Source organism: Pristiophorus japonicus, chromosome X (genome assembly GCF_044704955.1).
Source record: "Pristiophorus japonicus isolate sPriJap1 chromosome X, sPriJap1.hap1, whole genome shotgun sequence".
In the NCBI taxonomy this organism is placed as follows: domain Eukaryota; kingdom Metazoa; phylum Chordata; class Chondrichthyes; family Pristiophoridae; genus Pristiophorus; species Pristiophorus japonicus.
In genome coordinates this window covers 34,047,153-34,071,215 of record NC_092010.1, presented here as the reverse complement: position 1 = coordinate 34,071,215, position 24,063 = coordinate 34,047,153, and the positions used below count along the sequence as shown (strand labels likewise).

Genomic DNA, 24,063 nt, shown 5'->3' with positions numbered 1-24,063 from the left:
TCACTTGGAGAATATGTGGGGATGTCCATTATGTTCTCACTTTGCCTCGGAAGGTGGGAAAATATCATGCCGCTCGACTGGTGCAAACTAAGACTATTTGTTCAGTCTTATTTACAAATAGAACTTTACACACAAAAGGAAAGATCGGCAACATAGGGATACGGTGCGGTAACCAGGGGCTCAGCAAGGTCATTCTATTGCTGTAACGGTTTTATTTCTGGGGTAGCTGACACTTTTGCTCACAACACAAATGGTCCCTCAAATATAAAAGTTTGAAAAATCACTAATATGAAGAATAGCTGTATAACACTTTTTTTCACTTTCTAGCAGAACCCTTTGAAAATGGACATGGAAGACTGCAATGGTCGTGGTTACATTTCAGGTAAGGGAAAAGTGTATGGTTACCTTTCCAAGTGTCAAAAAAAAATGTTTTCCTCCCAAAACATTTTGACTTCAACTTGCCATCTCATGGAGCAATTAGTTTCCTTTCTAACTTTGCAAAATCATCGTATAATATCCCACATATAATCCTTAATGTGATGATTTCATGTACCTTTTTGTACTTCTCAAGGTGAGGTATGTTGCGACTGAGGAATGATATATGTTGCCACTTGGGGTGCCCAGTGTCTGGAGAAAGTACTCTGTAGTCAGGTGTAGGACAGATGTGTGCAAAAGTCCCCACTGTGTTTCAATCCCAACCTCATAAGCACCCTGTACTGCTTTTGATTAAGGAAGTTGAACTTGCTCATTACAATAACGAAGGTCCCTAGTTTGCTTAGCTCAGCTCAACTGGGGCAGTTTTGGGATTCTACAATTGGCTGTAGAATCCCTGGGGATGGAAAGTCGGCTGGGGTTCCTGCTCCTGATCACTATCTAGTAACCCCTACAGGAAGTGGGCTTGTGTGGGATCTTGCTGGGAGCAACATCTTGCTCGGCTTCACATTCAGCTAGCATGCCAGCACTTACTGTCAAGGCTTCTGTGTGAATAAGGCCACTTGGCAAAATAATTGCCCCCTGTGGAATTGAATTCTCATGAAGGAATTGACTCTCTTTAGGGGAGGGGGAGCGAGAAGTTTAGTTTTAGCATTCTGTAATTAAGAATTGACACGCATCCATGACAATATAAAAGAACAGAAAGACTTGTATTTATATAGCACCTTTCACGACCACTGGACATTCCAAAGCACTTTACAGCCAATTAAGTACTTTTTTTTGAAGTGTAGTCACTGTTGTAATGTAGGAAACGCAGCAGCCAATTTGCGCACAACAAGCTCCCACAAACAGCAATGTGATAATGACCAGATAATCTGTTGTTTTGTTATGTTGATTGAGGGATAAGTATTAGCCAGGACACCGGGGAGAACTCCCCTGCTCTTCAAAATAGTGCCATGGGATCTTTTCCGTCCACCTGAGAGAGCAGACGGGGCCTCGGTTTAACGTCTCATCTGAAAGACAGCACCTCCGACAGTGCAGCGCTCCCTCAATACTACACTGGAGCGTTGGCCCAGATTTTTGTGTTCAAGTCTCTGGAGTGAGACTTGAACCCACAACCTTCTGACACGGAGGCGAGCCACTGGCTGACGTGTGACTTTCTTGTCTCAAGAAAAAGTACATTTTGGAATGTTGCCCCTAAATTCTAAAAATGATTTAATTTTTTTTTTAGTAAGGAACCTCATTAAGAGAAATTTTCTTGTAAATAGGTGCAAATGAAAATATGGTATTGTAAAGGGGTACTCCCTTCCATTGGAAATGTTTAGTTTCCTCATTCCTCAATAGCTGTACAGACCAGGAAGGTTCCAAGTTGTGATCCTGCGTCTATACTGAGAGAATGCCTCTCCATTGGTACGCTGTAATTTTTTAATTCATTCATTGGATGTGGGCATCACTGGCAAGGCCAGCAATTTATTGCCCATCCCTAATTGCCCTTGAGAAGTTGGTGGTGAGTTGCCTTGAATATAGCCGAGTGGCAGAAGGCAGTTAAGAGTCGACCACATTGCTGTCGGTCTGGAGTCTCACACGGGCCCGACCAGGTAAGCACAGCAGATTTCCTTCCCTAAAGGACATTAGTGAACCAGATGGGTTTTTACGACAATCCAGTATTCTTCTAGTCTTTTATTCTAGCTGCCGTGATGAGATTTGAACTTGCGTCTCCAGATCATTAGGCCAGGCCTCTAGATTATTGGTCCAGTGATATAACCACTATGCTACTGTACCTCATTGACCTCCATGCCACTGGGCTAGGGAGGGGAAAGTCGTCCAAGACTTTTGCTCCTAATTTCTATACAGTGACCCCTGCTGGAAGTGGATGTATGTGGATGGTGGGATGTAACTCAACGCCCTCCTTGGATGAATAGTCTGCTGACACCTCAAGGTGATATAGGAATAATTGCCACTTGGACAAGGTACTGCAGGATTCCTCATGTCTACGGAGCCGTATTCTGATAGGAGATGTCGTTGGGAGGGATATAAAATCCCTTGACCAAGTGGGTAGGCAGTCACTATGTTGCCAAGTCTCTGCCAGTGCTGTTCCTGTAGTAGCTATGTAAAGATCCACAAGAATTGTTGCATGTCAATTTTCTCCGAGTTGACATTGTTTTCTTGTGGAGCAAACATGTGCTTAAGTGCACCGTGGAGCATCAGTGGGCTGTGAGATTGACCACCATGACTAACATCCAGCACAGAGTGGGTCCACTCTCAATGATTGCAACACAGTGTGATATGGAGGTCATACTGTTCTGTGTGGGCGTGCGCGCGCCTGAGTATTTTTCAAGTGACTTAGAAAAGATCACGGCAGGCTCTCAGCTGCCTGTACTGTTGGAGACTAACGTGTGGGCAGGCTCTGCTGTTAGTTCTGAATTTTTCCGGATTGAAACCACAGTACTATTTCCTGGTATTTCCATGAAATGCTTCGATTGGAGAAGCCTTGAATTGATGCGTACCCTAACCAGCCTGCACCCAGTAACTATTTTCCCATTGCTGGAGCACCACAGAAATGATGTCTGTTTGGCAAGCTGTATACATTAACACACACCAAACCTGTCCCCTAAGCATCAAAGGGGATCCTTTTTATCAGATTTTCTTTCCTGGAGACATTGTCTTCCATTTTATAACTTGTTGGAAGTATAAACAAAGACGCAGAATTCCTGATCCTGTTGCGCTATCTCCAAAATGTGAATACTTGGCACATAACACCAGACATTTCCCATCATAATCTCTATTGATCTTCTGGGGAAAATGGATCATGTTAAAAGCAATAACCGATTGTGCTTCACCCTTGCACTTTACATTTTCAGCAGCAGACTCATATTTCTTCTGGAATTTAAATTAGAAGGTAAATAGTCAATGTATGGCAATAAGTGATCAGGTAACAAATTTATTTTCCTTAATTGTATTGGTGTTGGCCAACTGATCCTAGCCTAATCCCTGAAATAGGCAGCCCGGCTTGGAGCAAATAGTTTTCAAACCTTTTTTTAAAAAAAATGTTGTCAATGCCATAAAGGTTACTTTTATGCTGCAGTTGTGATACTTTTTAAAGTATTCAATTTGTTTGAATAGACCGTGGAGGAAGATTCAAAATGTGATGTCACTTTCAGAAAATACAAGTGATGAAAGACTGCATCCTATGCACGTAAAAAACCTTTTTGAGGATCATTATCGAAATACATTATTTTTAAAAAAAAGGACTGTTCAAACAACAGATCAGTCAGCATGTGTAGAAAGACAAGTTAACATTTCAGCGCATACATGTCATCGGAACTGAAAATTAAAATATAAGCAAGCATTTTAATTAAGTTAGGGGGGAAGTAACAGATACACTTATGGCAGAGAGGGAGTTAATCGGTTGAATGACTTTCATACTGCTTAATAGAATTTATATAAAAAAAAAAAATCATTCAGTGAGACAACAAAAAGCATTAAAAGAACAAAAGGTGGTGCAAATAATTGAGGGTGACCAGCAATGTTCCCTCTAATTTTTGCTTGAGTGCGATGCCCCTCTAACGAGCTTTACGGCCCATGCACATTTCCACGTGTGCACGGTTTTTCCATTGTAAAGCCGTCGAGCGGCCTGTGCGGGACCTCCAGGCCGCTGTGTGGCTGCACAGGTTAACAGGAACGTTGGTGACGATATGGGAGAGGCAAATACAAACAGAGGGGAAGTTGGAGAACCGTTAAAAAAAAAAAAAAAAAAAAAAAATCTGCTGATGCAAGAGGTTCTGAAATTTAACAGAAAATGTTGGAAAAGCACAGTGGCTTTGCTCATCCTGAAAACAGAAAAAAAAAACCTCCCCCATTGACGCTATGTTCTGATACAGGGTCTACACCAGAGATGTCAACCCATCTCCCGTTCCCTAGACATGAATCTTCACCCCTCGTCACCAGCACCCCATACTGTAAAGAAAGTGGAGGATATAGCTAATGTTTGAATCAATGCTCAGACCAGAACGGCAGAGAGCTCCGAAGAAAGATGCGATACTCATGAGCCTGGTTTAAACAGTGCAGAAGGCCAAAGATGGAGAGACTAAAGGCTTGTTAAAGTGGGGAACCACGGGGTACTCACGGTCACACTTGAGTATAATAATGAGGCCCTGTGTAATAGTGTGGGGCTGGGGCAGGGTAAATAGGCATGTGTTGTATGGTTGCTGTTGGGATGGAAAGCAGTTCCTCTGGAAAGAAAGTAGGGGAAGACCTGGTTGGTGCTGGGTTTGATACCCAGTGTGTAATCTGTTATCAGACGGGGACACTAGAATCAGTCTCTCTGTCCCCCATGATGGGGGAGTGAGGGATAGAAATCGACTGATTCCTGCTCCCGATTGCTGCCCAGTGGGTGTGTTGATGCAGGGTGAGGACAGGATTGGGCTCGGCTGCAATATCCATCCTCGTCATCATCGTAGGCAGTCCCTCGGAATCGAGGAAGACTTGCTTCCACTCTTAGACTGAGTCCTTAGGTGGCTGAACAGTCCAATACGAGAGGAACAGTCCAATACGAGAGCCACAGTCCTTGCCACAGGTGGGACAGACAGTTGTTGAGGGTAAGGGAAGATGGGACAGGTTTGCCGCACGTTCTTTCCACTGCCTGCGTTTGTTTTCAGCACGCACTCGGCGATGAGACTCGAAGCACTCAACGCACTCCCGGATGCACTTCCTCCACTTCGGGTGGTCTTTGGCCAGGGACTCCCAGGTGTCGGTGGGGATGTTGCACTTTATCAGGGAGGCTTTGAGGGTGTCCTTGAAACGTTTCCTCTGTCCACCTTTGGTTCATTTGCCATGAAGGAGTTCCGAGTGCAATAACCAACGCGGTCGCACTGCCAGCACTCATTGTCTTGGCTCACAGATGGAAGATTGGTCACTTGGTCAAAATAACAGAAGTTTGTACACTTCACTCCAGTTAAGTTTATACTTCTGTAAAGTGATTGCAGTTTCAGCTCGTGGTCACACTTGTGGGTATAATAGTGGTATAGCAAAGTGGTCACCTAATCTGTGTGTGGTCTCAGCACTCTAGGGGAGACCACACAATGAACAGTGAATACAGCCTACTGGATTGGGGAAAGTACATGACAGTCGCTGTCCCACATGGGAGGTGTGTAATTCTTTTATTTTCGCTGAGATCACGTATTTTATCAGGCTCACAGCACAAATTGCACAATCTCGCACCCTGCAGAAGGAAGGAATTATGTGTGTAATTTAATTATGCTGCTGCTTGTTGACATGATTTCAGAATTCCAAATGTACATGAAAAATGGTGATTTTTTAAAATTTGCTAAGCAGGTCTTCCTGATAACCAATGCTCCCTCGAAATTGTCTTTGTTGGGCTCAGCCTGCTTCTTTCAATGCGCGTTCCTTTTACATTTTCTGTGCTTGCTCGGTATTTCAGATGGAGAAGCTCGTGAGCGGCCTGCGTGGGACCTTCCAGATTACTGCAGGGCCACACGCACGCAGCTTAAAGGGAACGTTGCTAATAATTCATTTCCCAGAACATTAAAGTCAGTAAACAAGAACTGACTTTGTATTATTATATATAACCAGAACTGACTTTGTACATTTTTTTTCATGTGTGAAGGAGAGATCCACTAAATATGATGCTGTATTAAGAATTTGCCTCTCCAATTGAGAGGGGAAGCATCTTGAAGCTATGGATCTGTTGACACTGCTTGATGCTGTGGGCCACTTTCTCTCAATCTGTGCAGTCGCAGACTGTGAGGAGGCTGGCTCGGTTTCATTTCTTGGAAGAAGCATTTCCAGGAAGATGTGTCGCGAACAGTATGAAAATACCTGGCAGTAGTGTGGCCTGCTTGATTTTGCTTTTAAAGCTTGAGTTACATTGCAAATTGAAAGAATTTTTTCCCCCCTCAAATCTCGTACATTTTGCATTCAACCAACGAGATGATTTCCCCCCTCCCAATTTGGCCAGGCACCAATTTAATGAAAACAGTTGAGGAATGCTTTCTGCCAAATGGAGATTTAACGGGTTATTTGAGGGGAATCTTGCGAGTTTGTATTACTACTAATTATTGCAATGCACTGTTTATAAGTAACACTTTACTTAAAACATGACGCAGTAAAATGCTTCTTCAAGTCTGACTCTGACTTCAAGCAGTGGTTTTTATATTTCTATTTATAAGCTAGTTTAATGTTTTATTTTGGATTCTGGGAGCTCAACATTTAGGAGCTGGTGTTTGTGCTGTTAAATAGTTTTCCGTCGCTCTGTGTCAAACTCTTGGATCCAAGTATTAGAACCTGCCACAGATGTACAGAAAAGGGATTTAACAGTACAAATGCAGGGAGCCAGTTCCTGGATGTCAGACTTTCCAGAATCCAAATTAAATGAAGCAGCTTATTATGTGCTTCAGTACATCTAGAAATAGGAATAATCTAAATCTACTTTTTAAAAACTGATTCTTTTACATTAGTTATATCCATACAATTGCTGTTTTTCCCCTTTCTCCGTTGATTTTTTAATAGCAAGGATAGCTTTTTACAAAATATATTTGACTATTTAAAACTTTAATTTTAACTTCTTCCCCTGGCCCCTTTTTTTTTTAAGTTTCTGAAATTAGCAATTCATTTGAGCAAACACATTGGGCCCAAGTTTCCACATGATTTGCGCCTGATTTTTAGGAGCAACTGGTGGAGAACGGACTACCTTAGAAATCGCAATTCTCCACATTTTTTTTCTGCAGTTCTAGTCAGGTAGAACAGTTCTACTTTGGAACAGAATTTTTTTCTTCAAAAGGGGGCGTGTCTGGCGACTGACGCCTGATTTGAAAGTTTCCACAGTGAAAACGTACTCCAAACTAAAGTAGAATGGAGCAAGTGAAGATTTTTGTAGAACTGAAAAAACCTGTTCTACACATTAAAAAATCAGGCGCAGGTTACACATTAGGCGTCCAGAACGAGGTTGGGGGGGGGGGGGGGGGGGGGGGGGGGGGGGGGAAGGGAAGTCATTAAATTCTACAATAAATCCTTATTTATACTTCTACAAATATTATACAAATAAATCCAACCTGAATAAACATTTATAAGAAAAGATTAAATAAACCATCTTCCTACCTGTGTGAAAGTGCTTCAGGCACGGAGAATTCTGCAGCGTTCGTTCCCGCGGGGGGGAGGAATTAAACAGCCGCTTTGTTCCCGTGGAGGGGGGGGGGGGAATTAAACAGCCGCTTTGTTCCCGTGGAGGGGGGGGGGGGAATTAAACAGCCGCTTTGTTCCCGCGGGGGGGGGGGGGGGGGGGTAGTAATTAAACAGCCGCTTTGTTCCCGTGGAGGGGGGGGGGGGAATTAAACAGCCGCTTTGTTCCCGCGGGGGGGGGGGGGGGGAATTAAACAGCCGCTTTGTTCCCGTGGAGGGGAGGGGGGGGGAATTAAACAGCCGCTTTGTTCCCGTGGAGGGGAGGGGGGGGGAATTAAACAGCCGCTTTGTTCCCGTGGAGGGGAGGGGGGGGGAATTAAACAGCCGCTTTGTTCCCGTGGAGGGGAGGGGGGGGGAATTAAACAGCCGCTTTGTTCCCGTGGAGGGGAGGGGGGGGGAATTAAACAGCCGCTTTGTTCCCGTGGAGGGGAGGGGGGGGGAATTAAACAGCCGCTTTGTTCCCGTGGAGGGGAGGGGGGGGGAATTAAACAGCCGCTTCGTTCCCGCGGGGGAGGGGGGGGGGGGAAGGAGACAGTGAGAAGGCTGCAAGTGCTAATGTGTTTTTATTTAAAAAAATTTCAAAAATTAAACAGCTACAAAGAACTACAAAAATGGCCGAGTGCCAATGTTTTTTTTCACACTGAGCATGCGCGAACGCTCCAACGTGCACGCGCAGCGTTGCCGGCAGGAAAAAAACTAATTTAAATAGTACCCGCCCCCTCCCACTTACAAAATCGGCACGAGTGTAGGCTCCGCCCCCCTGGGCGCCGTGCCAGGCAGACAAGGAGCTGCAGAACGCTCCAGAATTGCGAGGTTTTTTTATCGTGTGGAAACTTGGGCCCATTGTGTTGAGCGGCAGATTGACACTTCCATTGTGGCCTTCCATTTCCCCCCTCACCCCACCATCCGTAGCTGGGATTAATATACGGTCCGATGGTGGGACTTTGCCATTCACAGCCATGTGAAATTATAAAGCGGAGCGAAAACTAGACATTGGCTATGGAGCAAAATAATATGTAACTGAATGTCCGTGAATTGAGGGTGATTTTTGACGAGTACGTCTGTTGTATGCCAAGATTAGTAGCTCAATTGCGTGGTCATTAACTCAGGGTTTAATTAGTATTTCAACAAATTTCTGCAAACCCTTTTGGAGGAGGACATCAGGAAGTCCAGAATTAAGCGATGATTGACTGAAGTTCATATCATTTGTCCTCAATCGGGAAGAGTTTTTTAACAGGTTATAACTGTTGCCAAATAAGGCAAGAAGGAAACTCTGCCAATTCAGCTTTTGTTTACAAGTAAATCTCACATTTATCCGAATGAACGTAAAAAAACAAAGAGCAGGTGTAGACCATTCGGCCCTTCAAGCCATTCAATAAGATCATGGCCGATCTTCTACCTCCACGCCACCTTCCCGCAATATCCTCATATCCCTCAAGTCCTTTAGTATCCAAGAATGAAAAGCATTTTCTTTGGTGAGATTTAATTAGTCCGATTCTACTAAAATGTGGAGCTGCTGAGGGTATAATAAATACTGGCAGGCTGCAACTGCCAAATGTGCTGTGGTGCTAAAACTTGGCAGCTGCCACTCTACTTGGCTTCTGTCATCCTGCAGCTGTTTTGCTTCCATCGCACAGGCTTTCCTAGGAATCACTTGGGCTGTTGTTTCTGCTCTGATCCAATAAAATTTAAAATTTAAAAATAAGGGAAAGTGGAGTCAATTCAACAAATGAGCTAGTACACCCCACTTGGCTCAGTACCTGATTTGAGCGATGCCATGGAGAGCGCCAGGGGAAGGGGTGGGCGGCATTATTGGCTGTTGCTCTACACCGCCTTGTGGCTGAATTTGTTTTGACTTGACTTCTGTGAAATGTTTTCCTTATCTCTCACTTGGCCAAAAAGCTCATCCATGAGTTTCCTTGCAGAACCTGTTCAACAAAGCGGAACTTTACATTGCTGAAAATACTGTTAATTGTCACAATTTTGGACCAACACGGTTCCATTGCACTGCAATAATATATGGTCATGATTTACTCCCACACCACGTAACAGTTACACACACTTCTCCCTTTCTCCCTTTACCCACTCCAGAGGTGAGTAGCCAATTTACTTGCTCCCCCGGTCATCTATGAATTCTTTCATGGCTACAATCTGGAAAATAGGGGAGAGTGGACTGGGGTAATTCTCTTTTATTCCTTTACTCTGATTGGAATCTTAAACCTATATCCTATAGATTTGTGATGCAGCAAGCTTTATTTTCTCAAATTAAACATAGTCAGGTATTGTATTAATTTATTTTTATTGTATTAATTTGCCGCCTTTTAAAGCAGTGTCGCCCCCGCCCCTTAATCTTCTTTTCGATCTATTTCGATTTAATTTTTTAGAATATTTGAAAATATCTTTTGAGGCACCTCAACAACAACTGTTTGCATTTGTATGGTCCTCTTTACAAGCAGGACCTGTTTCCTGTAATCTCTGCCATGGCTGTGTAACCTCAGTTCCCTGTGTCCATTTGTGTCCACATTTTGGCTGCCATTCCAGATCTGAACCTGTCTCTTCTGATTCCCTATCCTTTTTCTCTTGGGCCTTCCTCTCGACTCCTCCCCTTCCTGTCACCCAATCATGGCAACTTTCCCTTTTTCCCTTCTTCTCTCTTTTCCCCCCCCTCCCCCCAATTTACCCCACCTCATCTCTATCCATCTACCTTCCTACTCTCCTGCCACTGTTCCAACTTTGAATCTCACTTGAAAAAGCGCACAGCTATCCCCTGTGCCTCTCTTAGCATTCTCCAAAAAGCCCATCAAGGCACCCGTCACTGCCTCCTTGGGAGCAGCAAGCCAACTACACCTCTCGTGTCGTCCTGGCTTGATGACATTCCAGCGCAGTCTGCCCTCTGGGGGGCTAACCTCACCCACCACCTTCACATCCCACTCACTCCACCCACCACTAGCTTCGTGGATCAATCACTGACCCTCGGCATTTCCCTCTAGAATTTCTGTTCACTTGTGCACAAGACCATTGCCATCCACGACCACCTTCTGCGTGATTGCATTGACATCCTGGCTTTGACAAAAACTTGGCTCATGGTAGGTGACGTTGAAGCCTCCCCAGTTGGATATACTTTTCACCACCTGCTCTGCCCAAACTGCCATGATAATGATGCAGTTTTTCTCATCAAATCACACTCTGTCTCTTTTCATACTTCTCTGGCACTTCTCCTTTGAGTATCTCACATGTCCCACCCCTCTCTCCTTTTAAAATCCCCTCCCACCCTTCCCACCCTGCTCCTAGTTTCTCAGTGATATCCTCCCTCACCCTCTGCACTGAGCAGCTCCCCATCCATGGCAATCTCCATCTCCACTTGCCCTCTCTCCTCTAAATTCACTGCCCTTCTGTCCTCCCTAAACCACTCCCTCCATATGAACTCTCCTACCCATATTCATGGTCACTCCATCAACCTTTTGGCTCTCTGTTCATTAGGCTTTTGTGCAGTCCTGTGGGACGTCTTGTATAGCACCTTTAACATAGAAAAATGCAAGTTATTGTTATATAGAGCCTTTAATGTAGGGGGACAGACTCCAGAGGTGTGAGGAAAAAAGAAGGAGGTGGTTAGGAAGATTAATAAAAGGGGTGATGGGCAGTTGGGATTTGGTGCAGGGTAGGAAATGAGCCGCAGAGTTTTGGAAAGAGTTGGAGTTTGTAGAGGATTGGAGACCAACCACCAGAGCTTTGGAGTATTCAAGTCTGGAGGTGATGAAGGCATGAATGACCATTTTTAGTGGCGGGTAGGCTGAGTTATGGGTGGAGGATGTTGGAGGTGGAAGTCGGCGATCGTTGTGATCGAGAGGATATGGGGCTGGATACTTGGCTCAGGGTCAAACAGGATGGAAAGGTGGTGAACATTCTGGTTCAGCCTGGAATAGTAGCTGGGGAGTGGGATGGCATTGGAGGCGAGGCAGTAGAGAAAGTTGAGCTGGAGAAAGTTGAGACATCTAAGCCTGAATATCAGACACGCAGTCTGATAGCACAGCGGCATAAGGGGGACAAGAGGGGGTGGAGATGTATTCCGATGACACTTCACATGTGGAAGTTGACTCATCTGCGAATGATGTCAGCATGGATAGTATGTAGATGAAGAAGGGGTGGGGGACAGGGATGGATCTTGGCATCTCTGGCGATGTAGGGGTGGGAAGAGTAGCCAAAGCTGGAGATATTCTGGCTACGATTAGAAACTAAAAGTGGACCAGGCAAATGCATTCCCACGGAACTGGACAGCAAAGGAGAAGTGTTGGAGGAGGATGGCATGGTCAACTGTATCAAAGATTGCATAGCGGTTGAGAAGGAATAATGCATCACGTCACTCTTATTTTCGGGGTTATTTGTCTGTGGCCTCTGAATTTGAACTTTTTTTGTGTGTGTGTGGGCTTGAGAACTGAAAAATTTCCAAATCCAAGTGGATTCCAAGAACTAGTTTTTGCTAAGGTTGTAATAAAGCATGTTCTTGCACTTCTGACACTTTGGCTCAAAATAAACAGATGTCCAATGAAGCAAAATTCAGGTGGTGTCAATTTATGAGTATGCAAAGCTTTGTTAAACAAAGGAAGCTTTGTTTCAGCGCTCATTTTTTTGCAAATGTTGAATTTGAAGTTGTTACAGGGTTTGGTTTAAGGCGGAAGAGGGGGGTGATTTCAGGTTACGGTGGTGCAAACAGAAAGCTGCCGTTGTATCGATCTAGTTGGGTTGAAGGACCTCTTCTCTCGTTATTACTTTTGGACCTTTCTTGTATTTTTCATGTTCTCTGCCGACCCCCAGATTACATCCCTAGCTCTCCATGTCTTGTCTGAATGTTCAGTTTACTTTTGGTTACTTTTTAAAAATGAATTTGACTGTTTATATTTCGGCACAGGGAGAGTGATATAAAGGTGGTGGCTGCTGTGTATTGTCAGGGCTGTGCGAGCTGTTCCTCGTCTCTCTCCAGAAGCTGGCGGTTCATTTAACTCAATTTTTCACTCTGCTAAGGGTTTTTAAAAAATTTAACTGCGCTGTGCCTTTTCTGTTTAAACTAAAATTCATTATACCATGCTGTTTAAATAATAAATAAATAGATAATTTTGTGGAATGCAGATTGGCCACTGCATTGTAGTTGCTGATTTGGGGATTGCAACTAAAGAACTGGTGGAGATTTTGGGGTGTGTGGTGCAAGCAGCTAATTTATGATCCAAGTCATTTTTCCCCCTCTGGATTTAAAGGTCACAAGTAGTATAAAGTTTGCCTGCAAAGGTGTAAGATATTTCAGTAGATTATCCTACTGTCCAGGTGATTGCCAAGTGAGTACAATCAAATCCGAATAAGCATTTGACAAAGTCTGATGAATACTTGTGTGTATGATCAATATTTCTGTGTGGAATTATGCAAATTGACTGATTTGCAAGATTTGTGCCTCCGTCCAGTAAATCGTTACACTGCGGTGGAATCTAAATAAGAAAAAAAAAGCTTTTACATGCAGCTATTAATGAGTGAAAGATTAGCCACCTAACGTGTTGCAGTGAAATTGGCCAATGCATTTCGAATATATCAAGTGAACTGAGCAATTGAGATGCTGAATTATGTGAAGCCTTGATCAGTATTCTGTATCTGAGTCTCGGGCATGCATCAGACAATTCTCTACTGGTACTGTATAATGAGAGTGACTGGGAAGTGTTTGGTCCATGGATTATCTGAAATTAACTGTATAGTACAGGCATTTGCAAGGATGGCATTGACTCCAAATATCTAAATATCAAGAACTAATGCATCATTTTGAAAATGTCTTGCAGTTGTACTGTATATTGTGTGTCTATCTGACGTGCTGTATATGTTGTTGAATCCTCAGGATTTGAACTTTTTAAGTTTTTGAAAATTCATACTGTTGATTCTGTATTGCAAATTGCTGTGGGAATGCCAGTCACTTCCACCCTCGTTATTTAAAAAAAAAGTATTTTCCATAGTCCAAAATCAAAAAGGTGATTTGTGTTTCCAGCGCTAAATTACCGTCTTTTTAAACATAAAATTGCTTTTCTTTCCATACAGGGAGCGGTGACTCTTCAATGGACAAAGAGTTCTCTGGGGTGATGGTGGGTCCCACGGTGAGCACCCCCAACAGCCAGCACTCTTCACCCAGCCGTTCTCTGAGTGGTATGTGTCTCTTTCCCTTTTTAAAAAAAATTGTGCATTCGTTTGACTCATTTAACCCTTTTCAGACTGTTATTTTTCAGACCAATTATCTGAATTGATTTGCTAAGATTGAATAGAGAAACTGGTTCAATTTTGTTTTTTCTAACATTCAACATCAAAAATATTTATGAAATATTTTTGCAGTATTGATTTGGTAGGAAACCTACATACCTTGCAAGTGTTTAAGAGAATTCACCACTGAAATATTTAATTTCAACAGGAGGTAGGGTCTTAACAGTTTGTGTTCATACAATCCTTGGCATTTTCAGTAGTTGTACTAAAATCTGCAGCTCTTGGCATACATCTTGGGTTGTTTGCAAGTTTTATCGATCTAGATTAATTTTTTTGGTTGGCGAGGACGTTACTCTGTTGAAAGTATCACTCTTCTAACTGGATGAGCAGTTAAGATCTGTCTGAAATGCCCTGAAGCAAGATATTAAAACTTGTCTTGGTTGTTTCCTTTAATGAAAGGTTAACTCATATATATTTTTATCTGAGACTGTGGAAGTCATTTGATATTCGTACTGGTCCTCTTAAAGGAAATAGTGGGCCAGAATTTGCTGGAGCGGAGAATTGTGTGGCGTGCCCCGTGAGTTGTTTTTCCCTGCCCCCTTCAGCTCTCAAAAAATTTTGTGCTGCGAATTGCTGTAAGTGCAAGTTGATAACTGCTGAGGTTGGGACCTTGAGATCCTGGTACCATGGTGAACGACGGGACCAATGATCTATCTCCTTAACCAATTCAATTTAAGGATAGCCAGAGGAACAGAGGAAATCGGAATTGGAGTGAAATGAGATATAGAAAGAGAAATGGAGAGGGAAAGAAAGATTGGTTTAAGAGAGAGTGAAATAAAAGACACAGGAAAAACAAGAAAAAACATGACATTTTAGAAACTCTCGGGACAATTTACTATCTGCAGGAGTGAGACGCCACAGTTTCAGTTCCCTTTCTGAGCGGGAAAGCTTGAGTGGCATTGCAGGGATATAAGTCTTGTCATTAAAAGGGCCCGTACACTGTTAAATACCAGCTTTAACTTTCTGTGGTGAGTTTTATTCGTATTTACGGTGCAAATACAGTAATTTCTTAACTCACGGGGAGATTGATAGCGAGATCTTGTTTTTGTGAAGCTAAGTGGTGGCGTATCACATTGTCCAGCAAGTTGTGACTCTTTGCAATTCACAATGTATCTGTACTATGCTGGGTTTTTAATACAATAACCGCGTGCGCATTTAACTTGCCCTTATTTTTCCAGTAACTTCTGACCCAATGTGTTTAATGCAGTTTTACAGAAACATTGCATTTCTGAAAAGGAATAAATTGGAATAATTTCATTTACGTGTGTGGCAGGGTTCTTTACAGTGATGCGAAGCCTTCTGGAACGCAGCATTTTAGAACATAAACATCTGCAAGGTGGTGCTGGGTGTTCCATGCCTGAATAATTGGAGAATAGGCAAATTTAGTGTTTATTTTTCATGTGTTTATTATTTATTCTGCTGTACTTTCATGAGCCCCATTTTCTAATGTCTCCAGTGCTGAGTTGAATATCCAGCCTCTGTACTATACCCCTCTGAATGTCGGCGTTGACGTTTTTACACGTGGGGCTTATTTCGTTTAGATCACAATAGTGTGTGCCCATGTGCCGGCTTCCCGAGTTGACTGCGCTAAATCTGCCTCTCTTTTGCTGGTAGAATTGTAGACCCATGGAAAAAATAGATCTACTGCTGGGATAAAGAGAGGCAGATTTGGCAGTTTAACTGTGAAACTGGCAGATGGGTACTGGCCTTCGATGATCTGATCTAAATAAGCACCAGAGTGCAAGTGTCAAAAGTTGCTCCAGTATCACCACTAACTATTGAATCTTTTGCATAATAACGAAAAACAAGAACAGCGCAATACACTCGGAAACCTAACCAGCAGACAGCCCATTTTGATCTGTTGTGCTTTGGGAGTTTCAATATGTACTCCAAATTGTTAGTTCCAAGACTCCTTTTTGGAATTACAGGAGTTGGGGGATATCGCAAGTCTGAAATGCTTCATGTATTTTCACACTTTGCAATTAGATGGATTAACATCTTACTATATTTTAATGACATAGTTGAACTATCAAAAGACAATAAACTGTTAATTTATCTGATTGAAAAATGCAGGAGGGCAGAAATTAAACAAATGCTAGATTGAAACTCACTTAATTTCAATTTTTGAAAACCATAATGCTGCACTAAATCATTATTAATGGGGCAACTGACTTTTATGGCAAATAAAAATTGCAGGAGTTGTTGTGGCATCTGAGGCCTGATCTGTAATCATGGCTTGTGTCTTTCTCTCCTTATTTGTTTGTGTGCGTGTGTGTGGTAACCATATCTTGGTAGCTGCACCTCTTTCCTCCGTTGTAAAGATCTCAAATTTCTGAGGAAAGCTCAGACATTGCGTGAGTATTTTCTCTGGATCGGAGAAAGCCAAGCGGGGATTAAATAGAGATTTCTAAAATTACAATAATGAATAGGAAAATACTATTTCCTCTGGTTGAGGGGTCATCAATTTAAAATCATTATGAAGAGAAAAGTTAGGAGACCTTTCTTCCCATAGAGAGCTGCTGAAGCACAAAATGCTTTGCCAGGGGGAGTGGCTGTGGTTGAAACATTGTGGGCTGGAATTTGGTCAGCATTTCCGCTGGGTTTTTCGGCAGTATTCCTATTTTTTTTTTTGTGGAAAACCACCGGTACAAGTTTCATCAAAGTGTTGTGCCGGCAGTTTCGAAATGCCGTTGGGGAGCGGACCGCCAGCATGCAACACTGGAAAAAAAACTTTAGGGGGAAAATTGGATAAATACTTGAAGTAAAAGAAGATACAAGGCCATGGGGAGAGAATAGGGTAGTGCAATTACACTTTGATTGCTCTCGTTACCCGTTCGGATGAGACGTTAATCCGAGGCTCCGTCTGCTCTCTCAGGTGGACGTAAAGGATACCATGACATTATTTCGAAGAAGAGCAGGGGGAGTTATCCCCGGTGTCCTGGCCAATATTTATCCCTCAATCAACATAACAAAAAAACAGATTATCTGGTCATTATCACATTGCTGTTTGTGAGAGCTTGCTGTGCACAAATTGACTGCCGCGTTTCCCACATTACAACAGTGACTACACTCCAAAAGTACTTCATTGGCTGTAAAATGCTTTGAGACGTCCGGTGGTCGTGAAAGGCGCTATATAAATCCAAGTCTTTCTCTTGCAAAGCGCTAGCGCAACCACAGTGGGCCAAATGGCGCCTCTCTGCTGTAAACCTCTATGGTTCTGGGGTGATGGAGGAGGACTAGGAGGCAATTGACCTAATTTTCTTCTTGTTCTGAATGCTGTCGATGAACATTCAGTGCATTGTTTTCCCAGTCCTACACTAATGGAAGCTTAAATGATTTCCTAGTAGAAACTTGATAACAGAATCTAGAGCAAATATTATTCTCGGGGAATGAAGGGGTATGGAGATCGGGCGTGAAAGTGGAGTTGAGGTCGATGATCTTATTGAATGGCGGAGCAGGCTCGAGGGGCTGTATGGCTTAAGCCTGCCTCTATTTCTTATGTTAAGATTTATTGCAAGAGGCTATAATAATCAGAGATATGCCTGAGAGGTAAATTTGACTCACTTCTGGACCATCTTTCCCAGCTATCTTTTGACTGGCCAAAACTTGGATAGGGACGGGGCTGTTATTTTAAATGCTTTGGTCATGAAATGGGCTGCATGTGCACAGTTTTGTTCAAGCAGCTTCGAACACTGATGGGTGGCTGCCCTATTCAAGGCTGTAACTGTTATACATATCATTCCATTTACACGAGCTGTAAAATGTAATGGTCAATCTGGTGAAGCTGGAGGAAAAGTTTGAGATTTTTTTAGCTTTTGAGCGCCTCAGGAGATTCTCTTCTACCTCCAGTTTGTCCATTTCCAACTTGTGCTGACACTTTCATCTGCTCCTATTTTGCACATTGCACTTCATTTCTGCTCCTTGTATTCGAATGCGCTTTTGTCTCTAGGCTGTGCTAGCTCTCTTTTTGGCAATATATTTGCCATATTGCCTTTATTTCACCCTTTTAATAGTTTGGATTGAGTAATATATTTCAGCTGCCATCAATTACTAAAAATTCAACGGTTTTTAGAATCATGTTTTTTGTGGATTCCAGAATTAAATTCTCGGTCTCTGCAGAGTTAACTGATCACAGTTGGGTTGGCAGTGGATGTCCTACAATTGCTGACCACAACCGCTTGGCCAAGTAGGGGAACAAAAATCAGCTCGGGTTCTTACCCCAGATTGCGATCCAATGACCTCTGTTGGGAAGTGTTTGTATGTGTATGGTCAGTTGAAGACAGAATTGGGCTTGGCTGTGAGTGATTAGCCTGCCAACACCCATTGTTCAGGCTCGCACTTGAGGAATTGGCACATACAAAGGTTGCAGAGGTTGACTGCCATCCATAGAATTGTATCTGGCAGGAGTCAATGGCCTCTGGAGGGGAGGAGAATTTGATGTATAAAAAAAATTCTCTCTTTTTAATGCTTGCCTGTGTGAAATGCATGGTAGAGCCACCAGCTTATAAAGTCAGGCTGTGGTGGTTAACTATTACTGACACATTTCCACCTTTTTTATATTCTCAATATAAGTTTGTAAAATGTAAACACTGTGGTTAAAAGCCAATGTGGGAAAACAAATTTACGAAAGGCATCTGCCATAACTGTATCCCAACACAAGATCTAGTTTCAAATGGCTTAATTTACAAGTGCCATGTCTCATAATAGATGTTTTGATACACAGTGAGGTGTGAGCACCTATCCCAGCGTGGCTGCCAAATTGAAGGCTGACTGGTACTAGGAGAATTCCAGAACCAAATATCCCAGGGCACTATGTCTGCCTGTCACTTTTTTGAACGTCTGTGCTGCCATTAATCTAACTTTTGGATCTTGACCGGACTCTAAAGGGAGGGAAGGAGGGAGCAGCTGGATTGAATGGAGCTTTGGTGCTAGGTGCTTGATTGCTGTCTGCTATTTTCAGTGTTGATTCGCCAACTTTGCACCAAAATGTTCGTCAACGATTATTGGCCAGCTTGCTAAAAATAAAAACTTTGGGCTAGTCTTGGGTGCCACCTTCCCCGTGAGTCTTTCTGCCCCTTGGGAGCTTTTGGGTCTTTGATGCCTTTTGCATCTAATATTGACACCGGTACCTCCACATGTGCATTTGTTCTTGTTGGTTTAATATGCACCGGGGTTTTTCCATGTCAGAAGTGGCCCCTTGGGATTTTCGAGTCTTTTGTGACTATTTTCTTTATTATCACTGCCGAGCTCTGTGTTTTATTAATGAGCAAGAGATGCCTTCAAGATGCAAACAGCGTAACTTGTCACTCTAAGCAATGACATATTGGAACACCTGTAAAAACAGCACAAAGCTTGATTCAGCATGCATAAAACAGTTGAAAACAAAGTCTGTAAAGTCTTCTCCGGACTGTGGGGCATTGCAAGCACCATCAAGTCCCAGCAAGACCAACTGAGGAAAAGGTCATTCCTTACTATTTGCCCATTGCAAATCTAACTCAGAAAAAGGAAGGAGGGAAGGTAAAAACAGTTAAACTGCAATCAATCCTAAACTTGGACTCGAACTAATAAATTTTAGGGGGTGGGGGAACCAAGTTTTAACGGAGAGATCGTGCTAGAGTTGGAATGATGTGTTGTCAGGAGCGTATCCGAGAGGCATGGGCAACACTGGAATGGTTTACGGTGGGGGTAAGAAGAGAAGAGGGAAACATTCCATGTGGACTGGCCAGATCTCTCTGTCGCAGGTTTTACCTGAATCCCTTTAGTACCAATGAAATGTTGGTCGTTATGGTTTTTATGTAATGCATTTATGTTCAGAAATGATGCACGGTGTATATTTATTTTATAACTAGCACATTTCCCATTGCATTAGTCATGTTGATTCGGAGGATATGCTGGGAGTGTGCATCTTGCTTTATTCATCTCGATAGACACATGGGCTATGGGCAATTCTGATTGTGTTGTTTTGAGAAATGGATACAGTCTAAATTGTGGCACTTTTGAGTATGCCAGCCCCAGCTAGGGCCAGAGTTGCAGCATCAGTGGCGAGTATGGATCTGCCATTCGAAGTCGGGGGCTTTCCTGCCCCAGTTAATTGCCCGAGATCGTTTTCCCCCCTACTGTCCTTGTTTCTCCTTCTGTTCCACTTTCCCTTCTTCTCATCTTCCCTGCTTCTCATCTTCCCTGCTTCTCTCCTCCTTGCATTTTCTATTTACCTTCTCTCCAGTTTTTAGTTCTTGTAGTTTGCACTTTGCAGTTCATCTGTGTTTTTAGTTTCCCCTCACCAGTAATCTGCTTGTCCTTTTCTGTGCTGCCTCTGTGTTTGTAGCTGAAGTCGCCTTGCTTTCCCTACATGCATTGACGTGTGGTGACTTTTTTTTTAGGTCCGTCTCCTGAGTGGCCCTGTTCTTTTTGGCAGTAGGGTGGGGTGGGCGGGGGGTGGAAGAGACAATGATAATGGTAGTGGGAGGGGAATGTCCGACCCTTTGGAAGAAACTGGATAGGCAGGGAGGAAAGCAGCAAAATTGAAGTGTCTCTGAAAGCGCAAATATGCAGAGAATAGCGCCCAAGCTGCACATGCACGAAAGAGGAAGAAAGGCCAGGTGAAAAGCTGCAGCAAGGGAAAAAGCATTCGGAGTTTTTTTTTTGCAAAGAAGCCATAGTGTTTGAATATGCAATACCATCACAGAACTCTGTATTGCTAACTTTCATAATTTTAGGAGGAATTAAAAATATTTCTGTTATATAGTCAGCTAGGCCAGAAATTAAAACGACAGCTGGTATCATCTTGAGAAACTGAATTCAGTGAAGTGATTGGTTAAAATAGTAGCCTTTCAAAAGGGTTGCATTTCTGCAGGGTCTGTAATTCAGAAATCAGCAGATGTTTTTAATTTCAGCATATGAGAAAAGAGGGAGACTTGACTGCTGTGGATGGGTTTCATTGCAATGCAGGACCTTTGTACTCATTTCCATCTCCAAATGAGTTGCGACCTGCTACATCAAAGGCCAACTGGTCAGCAACCATTTTATTGTAGCTGTCGTTCACTACATGCACGTGCCCCTGCTCCAGCTAAAAGACTGTATTAAAATCATTTTTCACTGCTTCAGTTTTATCAAATTTTGTTTGATAATGCTCTTGTGAAACGCCTTTACGACATTAAAGGTGCTATATAAATACAAGTTGTTTATAGTTGGGAATCACAAGTTTTCTTGCAGTAGTGGTAGAGTAATTTGAGAAGCTGCTTGCTCTACCACAAGTTATGATGATTAATGACCAACGTACTGTCCTCGTTGTATTTGTGCATCCTTTTGAAAAACTTTGAAAGTATTAAGGGTTAATCCGGGTTAACCACAGTAACTAGTTTGCATTGAGTACTGGAATAAGAAAGTTGGATGCGAGTATGGAGCAGGTAGTGTGGTATGTTGGTCTATGTTCCCCACATTGAGTTCTTTGTCTCAGTCATGCTGTCTGCCTTTGGCGGGGGGTGGGGGGGTGCAGTGCCAGAGTGAGCAAAACAAAATTGGAGCGAAAGTCTGCCTTTGATGTGTCCATGCATTGAGTGGCTATTTTTTGGTTGAAATCTTTGAGCAGGTGACCCACCTTGAGGATAGACTAGTCATGGCCAAAGCTTGGCAAATCTCATACGTGTGCAGTTATTTGTTGTTGAAGCTGCTGCGCAGTTTGAATGGCAGATTCAGCAGCGAGGAAGCTGGCATATATTTTGTAATGTAAATGGGTATGGGTTTGTTTCAACTCTAACAAATCCAAACCTGTTCAAATCTAGGCCACTCTGAATCCTGTTTTTTTGTTTAAGTGGGGTCAGAAGATTTGGGCACCTAAATCTGTCAATCTTTTTGATTAATGTCGGTAAATTGTGCTTTAACAGAAACCCTAATCTACCCAGCTTGAATTGAATTATGTGCTGTAGTCACTCCAGCAGACAGTGGGCAGCCTCCCTATTTCTGAGCTTTAGAATTGGTTGCTGGGAGATCCACAAAAGCAGTCTTGAGACAATATGTTTGTATGGAAGCAGGTAGCTTCCACTCCATTCCTTCTTGTGATGTTCCAGCTATGATGGAAGCCTTTGAGGGGAACTGCAGGTACCTTTCTGCTTTAATATCGTCTGTTCTGTTCCCAAATGCAGGTGCGAGAGATTGTGCTGCTACGTAGCCACACTTATTGATATTTTCTTTCCTTCGCTCCGCGCGCGCGCGCACACTGCATTAGCCATTTCTGATATGCTTATCAGCATTAACACGTTCTGTGAAAGAGACCCTTCATAAAGGATCTAAAGGGTGACACCAGAGAGGTGGGGGAGGTAACTGATCACTTCTTTGTAAGCGGCCTGGTTCAGATATCGTCTCCATCACTACTGCAAATGTCACTGGGTGGTAGGAGGGAATGTTTGTTGTGGACGAAAGAGATTGTCATGCCACCCTAGTTACATCTCCACCTCTGTTTTGATATTAAAATCTCCTGATAAATGTCCCTATTATTGTATTTTATAAAACATTTAGGTTTAAGTGCTGGGGTATTACTGAGAAATGTCAGAGCAAACCAGAAGAATTTCAAATCTGCCTTCTTTCTCGCTGATTAACAGGATTGTTATTGAGTACAGTGTGATCCACGAGAAGATGTATTCCTCCTTTGGCACCGTTTGGTCAGCCCATTTGTGGAAATACATTGTGTTCGCTATACAATTTTTTTAAAAGTCTTGCTTTTGTGTGGTGTTGCTGCTTATGTCGGTAATTTTAAAGTTTCATGTTTATTGCGTAGATTCTGCCTATACGTTAGTAGCTTGCTTCTGTCTTCATGTGACCAAATAGTGCTACTAGGTCCCTTTTCCCTCTTGCTAATTTTCTCCCTGCCTCTCCTGGAAGCGTTGGCTTCTTCTTGTGGTCCAGTTCCTTTGGCACTGATCGCCCTCCAGTTCCTGATCGAAGTAGCCATTTAGTTTGAGCCTTGATCACGTTTGTTGGCAGGCATTTCAACCACAGGAGACATGACCTGTACGTTTTATTCCTGATTGAGTCCTCCCCTGGTGCGCATGTGCATCTCCAGCAGGGATTACAAGATGGGGATTAGGAGCAAAACAACCTTGTTTCTTTTTCCCTCCCCAACCCAGCCAATTGTTGTACCCAGCAGCTGCTTTGGTTAACTGAGTTAACTAAGCACAGAGCAGATACCGAACCTGTGATGTTGCTGATCGGTTTGGCTTAGCTACTTACTGGATGAACTGCAGCCATCAGAGGTGTCTATTAACTTAGTAAGAATTTTTAATTAGTTTTTATCACTGTGTACCCTTCCCTGCGAGGACAGTCCAGCAGATTGCAAGTCTCTGCCAGTTTTGTGCTGTCTGGTGCTCTGTCGTGACTCATGCCTTTTTTCCCTTTCCTTTAGAGAAGCACTTGACCTCTACTTGATGGCTTCTCTTAATTGCACAGCAAGATTAAGATCTTGTCATTAAAGGATTTCCATGCATGAACCTGGGTCTTCAACAGACTCCTGATTCACCAGCTTAATACCTGGGATGAAGAAACATTGTTACTACGAGAGACTGGTTAAAATTGGGTTGTATTCCCGAAAGATGCAGATTGAGGGATGATACATTTGAGGTGTTAAAAATGAGGGAAGGAATATGTATAGGGGAAGACTTTTCCTTCTAGTACAGGAATCCAGAGCAAGGGAAATAATAAAATTAGAATTCAGCCATTTGAAAGTGAGTGCAGGTGAAATGCCTTCATGTGGTCAGTTGTGAGAATTTGGAACGCACTAGCCCAGTCAGCGAAAGATGCAGCATTAATTGAGATACTTGAGAAGAACGGTATTTCAGGTATATGTACAGGGCAAATTCAGATTAAAGCAAGAGCTAGCGCGGTTAACAAAATCGTGAGTAGGCTTGATGGGCTGACTGACCACCTCCTGTTCCTATACTCTTGCCACTCTGACATGTTGCATTGGAGCACCAGTACATTGCAATATGCTGCCTTTTACATTGCTACAAATAGTTATTCTACATGTGTAAGCCGGGACAGTGAGCGTCAGGACACGATGTGGTTTTTCACACGTGAGCCCATTCCTGTCTTCACTCGATGTACAAATGCATATACTTTCCGGCCTCCTCCGAAAAGCTCAGAGATACTAAGGCTGGT

General features: G+C 43.0%; 1 protein-coding gene across 5 annotated transcripts in view; it reads left to right on the top strand.

Annotated features, from left to right (window-relative positions):
- Window positions 1-24,063, top strand: part of ikzf4 (IKAROS family zinc finger 4) — a 145,849-nt gene that overhangs the window by 70,513 nt on the left and 51,273 nt on the right. For 3 of the 5 annotated variants that reach the window (XM_070869550.1, XM_070869552.1, XM_070869548.1), the window contains 2 exons: window positions 328-382; window positions 13,699-13,803. In XM_070869550.1, the coding sequence (XP_070725651.1) occupies window positions 343-382; window positions 13,699-13,803 (145 nt within the window). In that variant the 5' untranslated portion in view covers window positions 328-342. The remainder of the gene's footprint in view (window positions 1-327; window positions 383-13,698; window positions 13,804-24,063) is intronic. The other 2 variants (XM_070869549.1, XM_070869551.1) reach the window with 2 other exon arrangements.